The sequence below is a fragment of the Meleagris gallopavo genome, chromosome 3 (genome assembly GCF_905368555.1).
Source record: "Meleagris gallopavo chromosome 3, MGAL_WU_HG_1.1, whole genome shotgun sequence".
NCBI lineage: Eukaryota > Metazoa > Chordata > Aves > Galliformes > Phasianidae > Meleagris > Meleagris gallopavo.
The window spans coordinates 29,868,429-29,884,448 of NC_139406.1; the positions used below are offsets into that span (position 1 = coordinate 29,868,429).

Consider the following 16,020-nt stretch of genomic DNA (forward strand, 5'->3'; position numbering starts at 1 on the left):
ACCTGTCACTATTAATCATTAGCAAAGATATGAATTATTGAAAGGAACTGTGTAGATAAATGAAACAGAGCAGATTTGCACTAAACTTTGTTTTTCTAGCATGAGTCTGAGCATAAGACCAACCAACCAAAACAGTATTCCCTCTATTTCATTAAGGAAACCTGTACCTGCACAATAACCTGATTACAGACACTCCAAACTCAAATATCAGCATCTATGCTCCCCAGGAATAATCCTCAGAGTGGCGAGCAGTTTCAAAAGAAAGGTGCAACAAGAGCTTTAATAACTACAAGAAATTGAGGGGTGCTGTTACCAATTCCCTCCAAGTGAAAATAGTGAAAATTTGACCCTTCTAAAAGCTAAAAAGTTAATCAAAACTCCCATCTTATCTGGAACACATTCACACGGTAGCTTTGCCCTTTGCACAGGCACTCCTCTTCTACCAGAGTGTGACTGCCTTTCAAGCCTGTTGCTTTTTCCAAATGGCACTAGAATTTGTTGAAGAGGCTAACGCCAGTATCAGTGAAATAGCAAGTGTGAACAAGAAGTAAGGAACAAATACTGATACGTGTGCAAAGACAACCTGAGTGCATGAGCAATGCATCCCTAGGTAAACAGCCTGGTCACAACTCACTGAACTGGCATTATCTCTCTTTCCCCTGTTCATCTTCTTCACTGCCAGCTGTTCTCTAGACCCACATGGCTTGGAATTGGTCAGACAATGTTATGTCACTACACATACATAGAACCTGAAGAAGAACCTAACACTTTTTACTACACTAGGTACAAAGTGTAAAAAGATACCCTATAAAAATTCTTCATAGTCTTCTAAACCTGTGAATTCTTCAGCTGTGAATCCACAAAAATTCATGCTAGCTATTGTAATCCACATACCCTCATGCTACTCAGACCATATGGACTGGAATCCAACATCTCTTCCCGTACATAGATTTTGTTTGTTCAGATATTTGGACCCATCTTACTGTGAAGTTGGAATTAACATAATAAGCAGAATATGTATTTTGCAATATTGGAATCATAACCCTCAAACTGAGATATATCAGCACGCTGGTTGCTCAATTCTCCAACTAAAGCAGGGAAATTACTGCTGATACAGATAAATACAGATGACCGCCAACAAATGGTGGCTGCCAAGATTTTATTTATTTACTTTAAACAGTGGCCTCTTCACTTAATCTTAATCTACTAGAAAGCTTCCAATACAGAAATATATTTTAAAAGGATTATTTCAACACACTTCAGAAAACATAATATTCTCTCATTCTCATATACATATATACGTACAAGAAAAAATATCCCTCAAGTTACACTTCATAACCAAAAACACTGACAAAAATCAATCAAGAAACAAAACAACTGATCTTAAAATGAGCTACCAAGTACTGTCCAGAATATTATCTTTATTTCTACTGTATTGTAATTTACAAAAATCACCGGCAAGCAAAATCTAAATAAAGTCATTTTAAGAAAACCAGCTTCAAGTTTTGTCCATTAATTTCATTATAGAAGGTAATGAAACACAAGCTTTATTCTGTATCACAGAACTTTCACTTTGTCCACTGACCATTAAAAAGTGGAATCTCATACAGCAGGGAAACTGAACTGCAATTTCCCATAAGCTGAAAAGTCAGTACTGATCCCTTTGAGCACCAAGTTTGACTGTAGTACCAAACTAAATTGGGGTATGTGTGAAGAAGAAAGTTCCCTTTACTATTACTCATCACATTGCTCAAATTTTAAAATGCCCCAAGCCTTAATGATGTATTAAAGTTCCGAATGTAGAACAAGAAAATGGTAGCAGGATAAACATAATCTCTATAATGTCAACAAAAAAGTAAACAGACAAAATTGTATTCATTTTCAGAGCAGAATGATCCATTTATAATTGATAAGAGGCATATTGCTTGCTGCCCTTCAACCCCACTACTGTGTTTTGCTGAGCAGAGCTAAGCCAGTAAAACTTCGCTTTCAATTTTTAAAGAAAAAAGAATAACAAACTGTAATATCTTAAAGGTATCAACGTTTATCATTACCTCTTTCACTGGCATCATCAACAAGTACAATTTCTTCCAGCATGTGTCGTGGTGACCGGTTTATCACACTATGAACAGTTCGTAGAAGTGTGCTCCAAGCTTCATTGTGAAAAACAATGACAACACTTGTTGTGGGAAGGTTGTCTGCATACACCTTTGTTTTACAACTGTTAACCAAAAAAAAAAAAAAAGAGCATTTGTAACGATCAAGTTCGGACTGCAAGTTTGAAGTAAAACCATACAATTTATGATATACCAGCACTATGTGAATGTCCCAAGTGTGACAAAAGGAGGAAAAAGTGCACAAATTAATATTTCCACATTAAAAAGTCCTTACATTCAGGTATACTTCTAGTATTCCACCCTACCACTCAGAAAAGGAACCTTCATGGAGTAACCAGTACTTGAAATGATAGACCTCCACACTGCCATCACATACAGCTAACAGTATTTATTCCCGCTACTTGGATATGCAACGCTTCACAAAACAAGTATATTAACTCAAGGTGCTAATTTAAGCCTCCATTCCCTCAGAGGGCAAGGGGTAACCCTAGTACTATTACACGGACAGAGGGGGAAAAGGGATGAGAAATGCACAAGGTAAGAAATAGCAAACTTGAAAGAGACTGCATAAATAAAGAATATATAACGAAGAAAAATGTAATTCATAATCGAATGAGAAAAAATTGTAGGCACATTTTATGTTTGTAACTTCATTTCAACAGAAAAGCTTTTATTAGATCCCAACTCATTACATATAGTCATTTAAAAGCAATCTGTTATAAATACTGTTAGAACATGTTAAGTATCACCTGTGGCCCTAATTGAGAGCCTGAGAAGTAAACAGTGCATATCTTCAACTAAAGTATAAAAACAATACTGAAGGAACAACCTGTCAATACAGGATTGTGGTGTCAGCATCTATTCCCACCCCCCGGAAGAACTGGTGACACCATGAACACAAACCAAAAGAGGCTCACAGCATGAATATTTTATTTGCTAGCTAACTTGGTTAGCCAGAGAGCCTGAAGCAAGAGCAGTTCTCATAACACACAGGCATTTGGCTCTATGGTAGTGACAAAAAACACTCAGTGAGCCTAGATCCCAGATAAGATGAGGTATAATTTAAGTCCAGGTATAATTTAGGAAGCATCTCAAAGAGCTTCTGTGCAATCATGCTTCCCCTTCTGAGAATTGAAACACCAACATCTTTGAAACAGGCACTATCTGTCCTCAATATTAGACTTGTCTACAATCACAGCTGACTTTAATTATTCATTACAACGAAGCAAGTGTCAAAATCTTTAGAGAAAACACTCATATCCCTGTTCTTCTTTATTTGATTCATGCATAAAGAAAATTTGTGAAGAACGTCAACTGACAAAGTATCAACTGACAAAGTATTATTTCTGTGTATCACTTGAAAAATAAAATAGCTTTTGGCAAAGATGCCTTGAATTTCAGATGGCAAGTTCTACACATGGGCCAAATATTCTTTTCACTTGTTCAGCCCATTATGTTGCTTTAAAACCAAACCATCAATATTTTATTCTTTCTACAGCACTGCTCCCTAGACCACAAAATGAAGTATCCATGTGTTGACTTTCAGTCTTAGTAGAAATGTAAATCTTCCAGTTGATCCTATAGTTTTTAAACAGAATATTTGTAGAAAAGCTGACATAGTAGATCTGTTTGCTGTATTTCGTAAGAAGCCATAACATCTCATTCAACAGGACTATCTTCGTGGGGTGGCCAAAAGCTTTGTCATTGCAATACTACATTTTGGATCTTCAGCCTTGCCTGTCTTCATTTTTGGTAAATGGAAGATTTATTTTACTGAGTTCCAAACGAATGAACTGGTACAAAAAAAGCTAGCCACAGACAAGAACATTTATAAAACATTACATTGTCTTTAGTATAAAGACATCAGAATCTTTAAGATCCATCTTTGAAAGGAAACCTTTTATCCCTAACATGCCTGAAAGGCATACAGAAGGTTGATGAGTACCCCCTCTCAAGCACGTCCACTGTCTGCGACCTGTAGAAGATGAACATCGCTGCATCCATAACAAGATTTGCCTACTGTCAACCACAGCGACCAGCCCTTTCTGGAGTAACAGTCTGAGAGCGACCTATGCTGCCCTGTCTACTAATATTTAGAGACTCTCACAAGCGGCAACACAAGTTTGTTTCGTAACGGTATTCCTTTCCGCTGCCTTTCTCAATATACTTTACACAAATATTTGTGACTAGATAACAAAAAAGTAGTTTTTAATTTTGAAATCATTGCCCTACGCTACTTTCCCCCAGGAACACACTGCTGCAGAACGCAAAACAGAAAGAACAGTTAACCCAGAGCATCAGCCCTCTATGTAAAACCCACATTTTATCTTGAGTAGCAAACCTTTAAATTAAGAATCCTTTTTGTCTTTCATTTGAAAACAAATTACCCCAGGAACGGATTACTACTAAATTTAAAATGCAGCATTTGTTTCAACCAACAGATAAGCAACATTAGTAGCAGAACATAACCATCAAGGGTATGACACACAGGGCATGAATTAAGGGAAATTTGAATTTCAATTCACTACTAATACATTATGTTCCTTTAGTTGGATCATGCCTCAAATAGTTTTAAAATTGAGTGCATAATATCAGAAAGGCATACCATCTCCAGTAATTTAATGAAGACTCCAAACAGCAGCTGAGAATATCTACTTCACCTGAAATGCATCATCCTTTCCTTAATCTATGGCATGCATCAGGCAAATTCTTGGCTAATGCAACTTCATATATTATTTAGATTGTGGAAATTCCCCGGAAATATTAGATATTTTAAATGCAAGCAATGAATTATTATCTTATTACTTAAAGGTACAGAAAAAGAATAGGACAGACTATTTCAATACGGCCAAGAAAAAAGCCTGCTTAATCTACATGTGTTGACATACACTTTCCAATGAACAAAACAGTGAAGATTTTCTTTATTCCATATCAAGTCTCCTTTCCAGAACTGGAATCATCAGCTTCAGCCTCATTAACCGTCTATTCCTCACTAATGTTTCGTTTGTTGCTTTCAGGTAATGAGGAAATGAAAGAGGATAAATCTCGTTTCCTAATTGATTTTCCACGATTTTTCGTGTCACATCAAAATCAGACTCGAGATAAAAATGAAGTTTACAAGCATTGTGTAAAACATTTTGAAAAACGTTTTTACAAAGAAGCCACAGGACAGTAACAGATAAGACTCAGGCCCGACCTCTGTCAGATGCACATAAATAGGCATTGTTCACAGAATTTCACCTTTTTTCAATTTTGTGCCATATATTCAGAATGCTTTGGCCCGTTGTTTACTCCTAGGCCTGCATTTCCTTAAGAGCAAAGGAGGGCAGCATGCTGGGTCCAAATTCTTTGCTCACTCAGATTTATGTCTAACATGCTACAAGCAAAAGAAGGATGACAAATCACAGCGTATCTGTGGATAACATTGCTAACAAGCAACAACACTAAAAATAAAATTAGTTTAACGCCCTACAGCCTAATTTTAAAATTTTAAACTCATTACAGAAGTTTCTAAAATGGAAGGTCAGAAGCAATTATTATTTATGCTTTTCTTCTCTACCACCTTCTTTTTTTATGAAGATGGTAATTGGATCATACATAGAAGCTCTGTACATTTTAGACAGGGAGGCACATATAAAAAAAAATCTCCAGAAAGATACTGTTTAGTGTATTGTGTATAGCCACTTCAAAACAACTTGAAAGAATCTGAAAACCTCTGAATAAACTGTTTACTCTTTTCTCTTTCAGTTCAGGCTATAAACAGTCTGTGGGAGACATTACAAAAAAATAAGCTCAAAACAACAAGTATTATTAGAATAGAATTGCCTTACTTTAGTCATTAAATCTCAGATTTTAAACTCTCTGTAACCATTATCTTGCAAGGAAAGAACTTCTGACTCCTACTAAACAGAATATTAAAATTTCTATCCCATTTGACAAGATAACTTTGGTCAAAAACTAAACACCACTGCAATACTTTGAGAAGCTGCATATCCTAAGTCTGCAGTTGAAGCTTTTAGTTGTTGGTTAAAAATGACAGTCAACATGAAGGACATCTCTGTTAAAAGAATTAACTGTACATAGTTTTGGAAGGTGGTCTTCTTCAGTTTTCAATCTTTATAAAGAAATACCTGGTATACAGAAATCTACAGTTTGCTAACATTTAATTTACCCAGCCAACAACAACAGCAAAAAATCCTCTAAACTCAAAATGTGGAATAAAAGATTTTAAAAAGAAAAACAAAAAAGGAACAACAATTTTACTTTTGAGTAAATGCAAAATGCATTATTCAGAGTACTTCAAGACCTTATGAAATGCAATTTTCCAAAGCATCTAAACAGCATTCACAATGCTATTCATGACTGCAGATGAGCACCTCATTGTTACCAGGTCTGCTGATACCAAAGTACTTAGTGCCACCAGCAGCAAGATTCCAGACATCTCAGCTTACAGCTTATTCTCTTCTATACTTTTTGAGTATTAGCAATGCCTGAGCCTTCAAGATGCTAAGAACTAGGGTGAGCACATTCATTCTGTGTTACCCACATCACCACAGCCATTTGCTCTCAACTCTAATTTACAACTAGCAGAACAGGAACTCTTATCTCTTATGTTCGTGAAGGAATGAGGGAAACATACTTCTGTTTCAGCAGTGGTGAAGTAATCTACTGGAGGATCTTAAACAAACCCTCATTTGAATTCCTCAGAAGTGAAATTGTTCTGATAACCATTCTGCTCTGCTTAGTGCCCAAGACCAACAAGGCCTACCCTTCATTGTCCTAATATCACCTCTCTCAACTTACTGTTGAGATTTTCAGAGAAACTTAGATATTAGTTTAGAAACACAACACTGCAACCAACTCATGATAATATTTGGCATTTTATCAATACTGTAGCACTGTATTCACAGAACATAGTTTTGAGAAATTATTCTTACAACTCAAGATCAAGTGCTATGTGCAACACTGTCGTATCTTTAAACTCATATTTACAGTATTAGAGGCAATCCATTTGCACACTCTTTGAAATCATGCTAAGTCTTTTTTGGAAGTAATGTAATAAAATGGGATTTGATATGAGATATATAAGATCTATCAGTATATTTCATAAGCTGAAGGACTGCTGTCAAAAAAAATCTGCAAACATAGTAGAGATCTTGTTGGAAATCAATTATATACTACCATGATGTCTATGCAGAAAGAGACTATGAGGACATAAAAACAAAAATTCAGTAGACAGGCAGTACCAAAGCCAAGATTTGGTATACGTGACATCAATTTTATACCCAGATTCCACCAGCTTTCCAAGGGAAGAAGGCACAAGCAATATAATAATTTACAACGGCTCAGAAATATTAGCAGCAGTTAAAACACTTGCACAACTCTTGTTTTCCAAACCCAGCATACCCAAGCAAAAGCGTATCAATGAAACAGACAGAGCTGAATGCAAGCACAAGTATCTGCTGTGCACTTCACAGCTCAGATGGGAAATCACACTAGAGCTCAGACCACAGCTCGTATGTGCAGTATGCTAATGCAATACAAATCATATTTGAAAGGAACAACAGAAGGGAGTGAGGGGAAATGTATTTAGTCATTTTACAGATGTAGTCCAAGCTTTTATCTTGCACAGTACAAACAACGGTTAAAAATAAAAGCTGCAGTTACAAATAAAATGCATCTCAGAACTTAAATATGAGAAAGGAAAACTGCATTAGAGCTGAAATTTTGAGGAAACGCTGTACAACACAGTACCTAGAATAAACCTGTTTAATACTAGTGATACAGTATAAGAAGAATAATCTTTAGTATTAAAATGTACTCTGGGAAGTATGCATGAGCATCTGAAGGCTTGAAAATAAACTATTGAGGATACTGAAGTTAATGCTAGATCACCAGAGAAGAAAATACAAACTCCTGCATTAAAACCTCAGGCTTTGATTAATAATGGCCCCATCATGCTGCACTGCTGTGAATATACCAGTACTCAGTTGTTTACCTGCCCATCTGCCTAAAGTTATAGTTTGCAACAAGTTAAGGCAACAAAGCTGAGACACAGCCCTGCTCGATGCAAACAATGCTCCCTCCTTAAATCACAGGTGAAAACATGTTGGAAATAAGACTGAGTCACCCTGAAGCTGCTGATGCTCACACATTTCTGGCAGAGAATAACATCTCTGTAAGCAGAGGTGACGGAAAGTGCCAAAACACTCCATCAACAACCACCAGTATTCAAATCAAGTGATGCTTTTCTGGTAAACAGTGACTTAAGTCTTTCCTGTACATCAGCAGCAATCTCATTACATCATCACAAAGGAGAGCATTAGTAAATCTGCTTCCAATTTAAATTTTTAGAATAACACATTGTAACTAAAAACAACTAAGATGGGCAAAGCTAATATTAACAGGAAACAACACAGCAAAAAGAGTTAAAAGCAGTACTTCTGAGAAAGATGGAATTGCTGACCAACAGAATGTGCCACAGCTCTTTTTACCAAGCACACCCTGTGTACAACCACAGTTTTAACTTGCGGCTGCACAAAGAAAGTGCTGCACAGAAGTCTGCAACAAAACCTCACACTACAGAGGAAAGCTGCTTCTTCCAATCAGATCAGAACAATTTGTTTTAAAAAGAGCTCTTCGCTTCTATAATACATATCACAACCCCAATTACTCTGTCTAAACTGATGACCTGAATGCCAGTAATTCTTATTTAAGCACTTCCATCCAGCCTGCTTAAGTGCCTTCCCTTCAATAGCATTGTGTAATTTACCTGCCACCCTTTCTCCTGCTTTCAAAGATTTGTATATAAGAAAGGCTGTATTATCTCATGATTCAAGCAGAACTCTTCTTTAAATCTTGGAAACAAAGTCCAAAATGGTCCTTAAAACTACTGTGGTTACAGAATTCAAGCAGAAGTTCACAAAAGTAATTACCTACAATTGAGTGTTGTTCTCATCAAAGTTACCACAGGAAAATACTTTTTGAAGTAAGGAAAAAAAAAAGAGTTCTGTCCTCAAAGACGGAAATAAAATAAGTTCTCTAGCCATATTATTTTCCATACTTAACCTACCAACTAGAATAAAGTTTGTGACATGGCTGCTCATCCAAAAATGGAAAACTCGTAACCAAGAATGAGTCGGTCAAATCTTTGCGTCAGTGTGCACACACCTACGTAACTGCGTGTGTGTATATGCCTACAGACAAAGACAACAATTTGCAGGAAGCACGCTCATTTTTGAAGAGACAACTTTTAAAAACCTTTTCTTTCTAGGAGAAAGATTTATAGCTGATTTCATCCAACGCGAACATTTCAAACTGCTCATTCTGTACGAAGCCAGTAACAACCTAAATGAAAACAAAAGCCAGATGAAAAATGCAAAAAAAAAAAAAAAAAAAAGGTATCTGCTTTGAAAAACAACTGTTAAATCTTCAGTGCCTTACAAGCTTTCAGACTTACAGTGTGACATTGCTGAAATTTACACTGCTTTTCAAGGGACCAGCAGATCTCCTTTGCAGATGCCAGACTAATTAATAGCCTGGATTTCTAGCTTGTAACATGAACATAACGTTGAACAAACTTCTGTAGTCTTCCACCATCATCCTGACAACTTAGCTCTTTTTTATTACTTTTTTCTATCACTGTGACCCAAGCTAAACAAGTAACAAACTTCACCAAGAATATCACAATTTATGAACCTATTTTAATCCCCTGATTTTATGAGGATTTTTGCACAAACTTCCCATTGCAAAGTTTCTTTTCCCTATATTCCACCTAAATAGCTGCAGCTCACAACAGCACCCTAAGCAATAATCTCCCCTTTCAACACCACAGCTCCAGCCCATCCCCCTCTTTACAGCAGATGAGGCAATCACACAGCTACTGGGTTGCTTCCATTTGCTGACCAACAAACCCACTCCCCCAGCCCTGGGGAATACACAAACCTCCACTCAGCCAGTGAACTGCAAGGCCACACAACTGTTGGATCAGCATCAACAGAAGCAGTGCTGAGATTTTTGGCTGCACCCAATTATATACAATACACAATGTACACCTGATGATACACAGTGTGAAGCTACTCCCTTGGCTCTTCTCCTGAATTAAAATCATTAGAGAGAACACTTCTTCACAAAGCTCGTAACAGTCAAGACTTCAAGCGTTACCACTAAAAAACAAACCATAAAACTTAATATATTGAATTCCAACGGCTTACTGTTGCATGTATGCCTTTAGTAGTTTTACCTTTAATAGGTATACACAAATAGACTATTTTCCTCACGCAACGGCTGTGTAAATTTTAGGAATTTGAATCATCTTATGATTCAACTGTAGTAACAAAGCATACAGGCCAACCCCTGCAGTCAGGTTCTTAATTTCTCCAAACAAGAATTTTGATATGTTCTCACTCGAATATTTCAGGCTTAGAACAGACCAATTTTTAAAACTTAAGTATGAAAAGCAAGTTGCAGTCTCAGAACTGAAAGCATTATATTGCATCATATAATTAGCATACGTGATGCATCCATAAGCCTGGATCTATATACTGTTTTTTCCAAGCAGAGAGAAGAAAGATGAGAATTAGTTGTACGAATGACTTGCTCAGAAATAAGCCAAGCATCATAAGCCAGCCATAAACTCAGCAACACTCATACAAGTAAGACTTAGAATTATTTTAATCACAGGAGAGAGAAGGAGGAAAGTCAACTTCATCCATACTGTAAAATAGAGCTTCAGAGTAGGAAATGAACAGGAACAAAAAAAGCCTTCAATAATAACTTAAACCAGCCACATTACTGGCCTAGTTGAATATCATGGGGATATCTGCCTCTTAATGTTCTAAGTTGCTGAAGCCAAAGCTTGTATGAATTTTAAGCCTAGTTCATTCAAATACAGAAGTCCATCTGGCTAAAAACTGATTACACACTAACACCATCTGCATCACTCAAACATCTGCATCACTGCTCCCACAGTATAGATAGCTTGAGAGAAGGACAGGCAATATGCAGGATTTAACAGAGGTATAGTAAGGTGTCCCATATACTTAATTCTGGTTACAATTTACCAAATCTGGAATAACTGAAAAGGAAGGTATTTTATGCCAAACTGTACAAAGATGCAGCCTTGAAGAAAGGACGCGAAGGTACCCAAAGCTCTCCTCATCTCTCCCTGCTTCTAGGGGAAGCCCAACATCTTTTCAAGAGATCTCAGCCTGCACTTTAAAATATCCCAGTGGAAGCTCCAGTGGTGACCAGCACTTAATGCTGCACAACACTGTGTTGCCCAGCTATGCCTCCATTGCTTCCAGCCCTGATCACCTGGGCCTGGAAAAGTAGGGAGTTTTGCGCACTCTTCTCTAGAGCACAGAGGTCAGCACTGGGATTAAACTCTCATGCCAAGGACCCAAATATCTCCTTAAATGTTCTGTATGTTCCACAAATCTTTCAGATTTGTGAGACTGCAGGCCTGAAAACTTCAGTCTTTGTACACAGTTCTCATTCTTTGGTTTCCAAAGCTGCTTCAGAATCACCTCAAAACTGAGATCAAACATAAGCCATGTAACACCACACAAAGTTCATGCATTTAACCACACCACTTTCCAGCCTGATCACTAAAACAGATAGGCACACCTAAGTACATTTTTAGTCACTGACACCTATTTCAGTTGATGTCTTCTCATCTTCAGTAAAATCAAGACAAGACTCTCGTGCTCCTCATCACTCAGCGTTTTACTCTTTGCTGTCACATCAAACCTACAGCTGCACACTTTCCTGGCAAGTGTGAATCAAACCCCACTTTGATGACTGATTCACAGACCAGACTAAGACATGCTTACAAGAAATAATCTACTAGTAACTTAAAACCAGTCTGCTGTCCCCAGCTGCTTGCTCCTCCACGCCAACATCCCCCCAAAGACTGTGGCCCTGGCATTTATATTAATTACAATAACATGCTCCAATGTAGATTCATGGAAATATCCAAGTTTAAAAATATTACTACTTTTCTGTTGTTTATTTTGTTTTTGTCGTTGTTTCTCTATTAACCCGCCAGAAGTCTAAGTAGAACATTTACTCTGCAGACACAAAAGACTACCAATTCAGTTGTATCTCAGTGATTTTAAAGGCATTTATTTGCCTCAGTAATTTGGTGACAAGTAGTAAAAACAACTATCAACATATAAATAAGACTAGGGCACAGCTCAGTAGAACTCAGAATATGTGCAGACATCTGATACAGAGGAGTTCCACTAAGCTGGACAAGCACCCAGAAGCTAAGACAAATTACATATTCTTTTTTCATTAAGAAACAAAATTTCTTGGCCAAAACAAACATGCTTCCCCACATGGGTTAGGCACTGAGATGAAACAATGAAGACCCAGATGCAGAAGCGCAAGACAGAGAACGGAATCTGTACAGGTAAGAGCTACGTATGGCTGCGAGGGATTGAGCAGTGGATTCTGGCGGGACTAGAAATCAGTGTGAACAATAACACAGATTCCCTCGGTAGCTGCTCTCTGCTTGATAGAATCACAGAATGGCCTGGGTTGAAAAGGATGATCATCTTTCAACCCCCCTGCTATGTGTGCAGGGTCGCCAACCACCACCAGACCAGGCTGCCCAGAGCCACATCCAGCCTGGCCTTGAATGCCTCCAGGGATGGGGCATCCACAACCTCCTTGGGCAACCTGTTCCAGTGTGTCACCACCCTCTGACAATAGCATTAAATACATAAGCAAACTGGCCTGCCTTGGCACACCTAACTTCAGTATCTTTACAAAGATTAACTAATTGTTTGGCAATGCTTTGACATTCTTATTGCAGAAGAACTGATGCTGGCAAAGAATTATAGAACTTGAAACGGTCACATCTTCCCCCTATACCACATTAAAGGAAGCAACCCACAAAACTCAAAAAGAAAATGACACAGCTGAACATCTCAGCTTGAGCATATCCCACTTCTTCAAAACTTGGCTAAAAGGAGTGGTGGCAGCTGTGCTGTAAGCACACTGATGTGGTGAGGCATGGTTAGCAATCAGCCATTCTCCTCCTCCAGAACTACTTCCATATTAGCAGGGATGCAGACAGAGCAAATTACAGCAGAAGCAATTCCACTAACAGCAGAAAGCACTTCTGACCATGTGAATATTTTGACTAAACAGATAAATATTATTGTAAGACATACACATAACATTTGGGCATCCTTACAGTTTTCGCAATTCTGAAAATGGCTAGAGTTCTGAAAAAGTCACATTAACCCACTCACACAGATTAAGATGCTCTTGCATTGCAAATACAACATTTTCAGGTTTCTTGAGCAAACTTTAACAATCCCGAAGTTCTTAACTCACTTGACCTTGGAGAATACTGTATGGTGCTGCTGAATCATGGCCTGAACCTTTGATTAATCACCTGAGGTGAGCAATGAGTCAGCCAGTGGAGCACAGGTGAAGGCAATTCACCTGTGCTGCAGGAAGGGGTGGAGCCTGGCTCCACCTCTCCTAGACCCATTTAAGAGCTGACTGCCAGTGGGGAAGGATCTCTCTGGAGATCTGCTCCATTGGAGTTCACCTCGCAAGCCCAGGATTGGGTGAGTGACTTTCTCTCATTACTGCAATATAAATTATATTAGTCAAGCTCCTGGATATATATCTATACCATATATCCATTGATTATACAAATACATACTGAGAAGGCCATGAAAAAAACTGTTTTAAGGGACTGTTTCTCTGTCAAAATCTACTAAAAATATGCACGTGAAGTGGATATTAGCTATTTACAACAACAGAAAATAGAGCTTTGCCCTGAGACCTTGCCTGTGATTTTACGCTAAGATTTCATTCCTATATAGAAAGTACTGTAATCAATTTTTTGTCCATCCAAATGTAAGAGGTAAACAAATGTAATGCAACTGAATTTATAACTCACATCTTAGTGCAGAACACAGTAACGGCAGCACATGGCCATGCACACAAGGAAAGTGATTAGAGCTGACTCTAATTTTAAGACTGTAATTTGACTTCCCTGCAAAAGGTTGAATGATGCTTAACTAATACAACTGTAATCATTTACAACAATTTGTTTCCATTTTTGTTTAATTCAGGGTCTAGTCTTCAAAGATTACAATCAAGTCAATGTTTTAGATCCACGTGTAAGGAGTGTGTTTCCTTAACTTTGTACTTACACTGTAGAAATAGCAGAAAACATACAGGCAAGTTTTCCAATACGAATGCTGATAAACAGATGTTATTTAATTTCCTCCTTAGTTCTAAGATAATCATGAACGATTACCCGTGTTTACCTTCCAAATTAACCAGCTGCTGTAACTATCATTTCCCCAAAGTTTTGATAATTCATTCCATTTAGTTTTTCCAAGCAAACAAAAAAAAACCAACACTAAACCATACTGAAATCATCACAAATTAGCATTCCAGCTGTGACAAAAATCTCCAAAGAATCCGATGATATTCCTTGCTGCTAAAACAAGATTAGAATGTTAACGAGAAGTTCTCACCCCCTGTAAGGCGCCATTTTACAAAGAAAATTTCTTATCACATAGCAGGCATCGTACACATGAAACTCCATGAACACCAAGAGATCCGCTGCCAAATTCTAACCACGATCAGAGCAATAATGTGAAACAAGAAAAAAAAAAAACAAAAAAAACCCACAGATCTCCCAATTTCAAAAGGAAACCCTACAAGTTTATGCTTTACATTCTTTCTCTGTACCAAGAAACAGGCAAGTAATGACCAATAAATTTGACTAACAGTATAACTAAAAATCAACACAAAGTTGCACTGGTTCTAATTTAGGAGATTTTTTTTTTTAAATCCAGCTCAATTAGTAAAAACACTAGAAAACACTAGCACGCTATGGAACGTGCACGCTACACAGAACCATTCAAATCATTGCTCCAGGCAAAGTTACATCACCCATTAAAAATGAAAAGTGGTCAGAGCTTCACCTCAATCCTAGTATCATCTTGAAAGGTAGGAAATGAAAAACAAATTAATCCAGCATCTAAGCCTTGTGTATACAGAAGCAACAGCTGACCTTCAAAAGAAATAGATTTCCCATAGCACATAGTTCTTGAAGAAGAATGAAGATAACTGATGGGCAAAATCTTATTTCACAAGCTGTTTCACTTCCTAAGTAAAAGGGGCTTGAGGTGAAGAAGCCATCAGCTATCTGTTCAGAACAGCCCTAAGAGAGTAAAGTAATCTTAGTTTTATTTAAAAAAAGGCTATGATTTCCTTTTTTCATTATGACTCAAATAGCTTTGAAAGAATCAATATTTCAGAGGTGAGATCAAAAATAAACTAGATGGATATTAGCAAACATTATAATGCAAGCTAAATGAGGCTTTGAACATTTCATTAGGCAAGAAATGTTTAAAGTATTTATTTCTCACCATATCTTTTCTATTTCATACAACGTAGAACTTTAGTCTGCCTCATTAAAAGTAAAGCATGAAGTTTGCAAAGAAGATATTTCTTCTTGAAACACCAGTTCTTAAGTGAACTTTGTTTTCACTCAGACAGATTAATTTTTATTTCCTGAATGGCATTCGTACTTGAACCAGATTCATTGTTCAGTAACACTGAAGGAAGCTGGTCTCTTGCTCTTAAAGCTAATTTCACCTAAGTACTATACATACAGGAAATGGCACTCTCCATTGATATACAGCTTTCAATACAACACATATTACTTACCCTTCTAACCGGACATCGGGTAGAGATCTGTTGAGTGCAATCATTTCACTTGCCATTAAGTTAAACTGGTTTATTTTAAACATTTCTTTCATTTTTTCTTGCTCCTCTTTTGGAATGACCACAGGCTTCCCCATCTCTCCAGGTCCTTCATGTGGTTTTTGTATGGGTTCTGGAACTAAAAACAAATAAAATG

At 37.4% G+C, this 16,020-nt stretch overlaps 1 protein-coding gene across 3 annotated transcripts in view; it reads right to left on the bottom strand.

Annotated features, from left to right (window-relative positions):
- Window positions 1-16,020, bottom strand: part of GALNT1 (polypeptide N-acetylgalactosaminyltransferase 1) — a 76,364-nt gene that overhangs the window by 22,671 nt on the left and 37,673 nt on the right. For all 3 annotated transcript variants that reach the window (XM_085220527.1, XM_085220526.1, XM_085220525.1), the window contains 2 exons: window positions 15,828-16,002; window positions 2,055-2,221 (listed from right to left, as the gene is read on the bottom strand). In XM_085220527.1, the coding sequence (XP_085076653.1) occupies window positions 2,055-2,221; window positions 15,828-16,002 (342 nt within the window). The remainder of the gene's footprint in view (window positions 1-2,054; window positions 2,222-15,827; window positions 16,003-16,020) is intronic.